Source organism: Sinocyclocheilus anshuiensis, unplaced genomic scaffold, assembly GCF_001515605.1.
Source record: "Sinocyclocheilus anshuiensis isolate Anshui unplaced genomic scaffold, SAMN03320099.WGS_v1.1 scaffold1154, whole genome shotgun sequence".
NCBI lineage: Eukaryota > Metazoa > Chordata > Actinopteri > Cypriniformes > Cyprinidae > Sinocyclocheilus > Sinocyclocheilus anshuiensis.
This window is the reverse complement of record NW_015542345.1, coordinates 2,886,374-2,889,951: the sequence shown is the minus strand read 5'-3', so window position 1 is coordinate 2,889,951 and position 3,578 is coordinate 2,886,374. Positions and strand designations below refer to the sequence as shown.

At 40.3% G+C, this 3,578-nt stretch overlaps 1 protein-coding gene across 3 annotated transcripts in view; it reads right to left on the bottom strand.

Moving 5' to 3' along the window:
* Positions 1-3,205, bottom strand: part of LOC107691341 (IQ motif and SEC7 domain-containing protein 1-like) — a 214,224-nt gene extending 211,019 nt beyond the window's left edge. For all 3 annotated transcript variants that reach the window (XM_016489894.1, XM_016489895.1, XM_016489902.1), the window contains exon 1: positions 2,750-3,205. In XM_016489894.1, the coding sequence (XP_016345380.1) occupies positions 2,750-3,036 (287 nt within the window). In that variant the 5' untranslated portion in view covers positions 3,037-3,205. The remainder of the gene's footprint in view (positions 1-2,749) is intronic.
* Between the last annotated feature and the right edge of the window lie 373 nt (positions 3,206-3,578).

Genomic DNA, 3,578 nt, shown 5'->3' with positions numbered 1-3,578 from the left:
CTGTCCACCAACGTTTACCATCCAACCTGACAGAACTGGAGAGGATCTGCAAGGAGGAATGGCAGAGGATCCCCAAATCCAGGTGTGAAAAACTTGTTGCATCTTTCCCAAAAAGACTCATGGCTGTATTAGATCAAAAGGATGCTTCTACTAAATACTGAGCAAAGGGTCTGAATACTTAGGACCATGTGATATTTCAGTTTTTCTTTTTTAATAAATCTGCAAAAATGTCAACGATTCTGTGTTTTTCTGTCAATATGGGGTGCTGTGTGTACATTAATGAGGAAAAAAAATTAACTTAAATGATTTTAGCAAATGGCTGCAATATAACAAAGAGTGAAAAATTTAAGGGGGTCTGAATACTTTCCGTACTAACTGTATATATATATATATATTTTATGACATTACTCTATACAGCAAATGAAGAAGAAAAAGGAAAAGAGAAAAAAAGCAGGCCTAAAAACTGGAACGTCATCATCCTTGACACCACACTCACTGTAATGTTTATCAACAGTACCATGCCATCTACAACTCTTGCATCACTGTGGTAAAAACAGACATATGTTGAATATTTTGTAATGCTGATTTCGTAACACCACAGTAAAAAAGGAAACTATAACGGTACCAGTGAAAACCATTCAGCCCAAAGGTGGAAAAGAGACTAAAATGAAGGGTGCGCATATTATGAACAGAATTGTTTTGACATTCAAGCAGGCACAGATAAGTCAGGTGTATGCAAAAAGCAAATAGCAAGTGGGAAATAAAAATGAATTGCTAATGTTACACCACAGAGCTCAGTCATTGTAGAGCCAGGAATAAAATTAAATTTTATCTTGCCTGATCTCAAGAACAGATACAGTATTTCACTCTTACAGAATCTGCACTGCTTAGAAGAAAGGTGAAGGTGAAAGACAAACTTTCTGCCTCTCTGCACTGAATTACAAAACAAGTTATTGACAAAATGTTCTGTAGAAAGTGAAAGTCCAGCTCGTGAAACAGCACCATATACTTAAAAGGTTACCGCTTTGATTGATATAGCAGAATAAAACACCAAAATCGCAAAATAAACTCTATAAAAATAAAAGATGATGAGTGATCAGCCAGTGCATTTGCATTACAAGGGCTAATGTGATACAGCTAAAATCCAAATCCACACGAGGCTTAAAAATGGCACGTGTCTGGGGGGAGAAATTTATGTTCCTGACTCATCCAAACGCTCATGTAAATTTCCATAAATATGCCAGATAAACACTTATCTCCTGCAATGAATCCTCTTGGAAATCCTAACACACTGCGCCTTCTTCAATAAAAGCATTGTGACGTAACACTGTATTATGAATGGACTCGAGAAGGAATTCCTAACGGCCAGTTCATCTCAAACATTCAAAACAAAGATATGAATTTTTCCATTTTAAAGGCCATTATACAAATAAATACATTAGGAGCTGACAAGAATATTGAGTGAAACTAGCGAATGTTGGACATTTAAGTTCACATATTACTCTCGTACAAAGGCTGACTGAAATCAATTAAAACCACCGCAGCCGCAAAACAGATGTTTCGCGAGCAATTCTCTCAAGTCTTGTGTTTTGTTATTAAAAAATGATTTGAAAAATACAGGCTACTAAAAAGAGAGGATATTTTACATTCTTTAAATCTCATGTCTTTCTTACTGTTGAACCAATCAGACACTTGCTCAAAGATGCTTTCATCAGTTTAGAGATGAGTAAAACGGCTTCATTCCATCATTTTTCCTCAGCCGGACCTCTTTTGGGTGTTTCACACTACACTTAACCCTGGGTTATTGCATTTTCAAACCTGTGTTAGCGCTGCTTTCCACCCTGGGTCACGAAACCCTTGTTCTTGAGAGGATGTGTTTAGCAACTCCATTAAATATTCACGAGCTTTCTACAGTTCTCAGAACTTTCACACGCTGTTTAGTCTCCATAACTGAAGGAAATGTTAAATATGTCAAACTGTGAAGGCAAACGTGTTAACTGAAAATTATGAAGACACCGTATTTTGCTGTATATTTTACAAGGAATCCAACCGGCGCGGATCTACTTGGCAACATTTCCACAGACGGACACGCCGTTATTAAAACAGGTCCCGTGCCATATTTTTCCAATCAACTTTAGCTACCTCATAAATATGCAAACAAAATCATTAACCCGTACTTGTGAAATCTCAAAAGCTGACAACCCAGGATTACTAACCCCGGATAAAGTATGAACAACAGTGTCAAACACTGAACGAGACAACCTAGGATTACGTGCACAGAATGACGCTGGGTAAACAATTTCAAGTGTCAAAAGCCCATTTTAGTCTTGTCAAAATTGAACGCTGTCGACATGGGGTGTGTGTCCACGCAAGCTGCCTACCTAGACCGCGTTTTGAGCATCGTAACCATACTCCATATTCAAAAATGCTTTTAATGTATCTTTTCTAACTGACTGCAGTGCTACCTAAGTGTTATCTAACACATTCACTTTAATACAGACAGGCGTTTTATATAAATAACACGCCCAGTGACATTTGAGTGCTGCTGGTAGGCTATTTACTAAACACCCAAAGCCGTCCCGCCAAACGAGTCGGTTAATTGTCGTTGAGACCCACAAATAAACACTACTGATCATAACTAGTCATTTAAAGAGCACCATATACAGCTGACATGCCTGCTTAGATATTCCATTCATGCGTGGTCCAAACATAACAAGCAGTGACAGCTTTGCAAAAGTGTGACTCTTACTTTTCTTGGATCACATTCTCCTTTATGGCACCCAGCGTGGGGTGACTGTTGCCCTGTTGTTGCAGTCTGCAGGTGGCCAGGTGCTTCTGGTGCTGATCCTTCAAGCACGCGTTCTCTTGACAAAGATCACACACTTGCTGTTCGAGCTCTTCAATCCGATTCTTCTGCTTCTCCAACAACTCCTGTTGGGTTTCGATGATTTTATTGAGCTCTTTGAGGTACTCCGCCGCCTTGCTGGGGTTCTCGGTCGGGTTTTCCATGTCGGTGTACGCGAAATGCCCGTCCATGGGGCAAATTCGATCCGCTGAGCTGGATTTACAGCCGCTCCGCCATTGTTTATGTTTGCTGGTACTGCTGACTGCTGTCGGCGCTCCTACTGAGTACCGAAGTTGCGCTCGAGCGCCTGTCCGCTGCAGCGCGCCGTCCAGAGGTTCTGCGCTGCGCCACAATAACTAACCCGCTCCGTAGACGATAAATCCGTTTAACCCTTCACTGTGAGGACTGTTAAGGTAAGCAGTGCCTCCTGCGCTGGTAGGATCAATATTTATCGTGGTTGATTATTACATAAAAAGCAGTTACAACCTGCTGAACATTTAAAAAAGCATAAACAAGGTCTTAACTGGTTTTAGGTGGTCAAATGGTTCTCCTACCTAAAAACTTTGCTGGAAAAAAAGACTGGTCTTACTGGGAGACCAACAAGACCAGCTCGGCCATGCAGGCTTGAGACTGAATTAACTGAAGACCTGGGGCCTGTTTCATAAAACAAGTTTACCAAATAAGCCAGGTTTATTTCAGTTAGTCTGACTTATTGTCAGTTGATTTGGTTCAA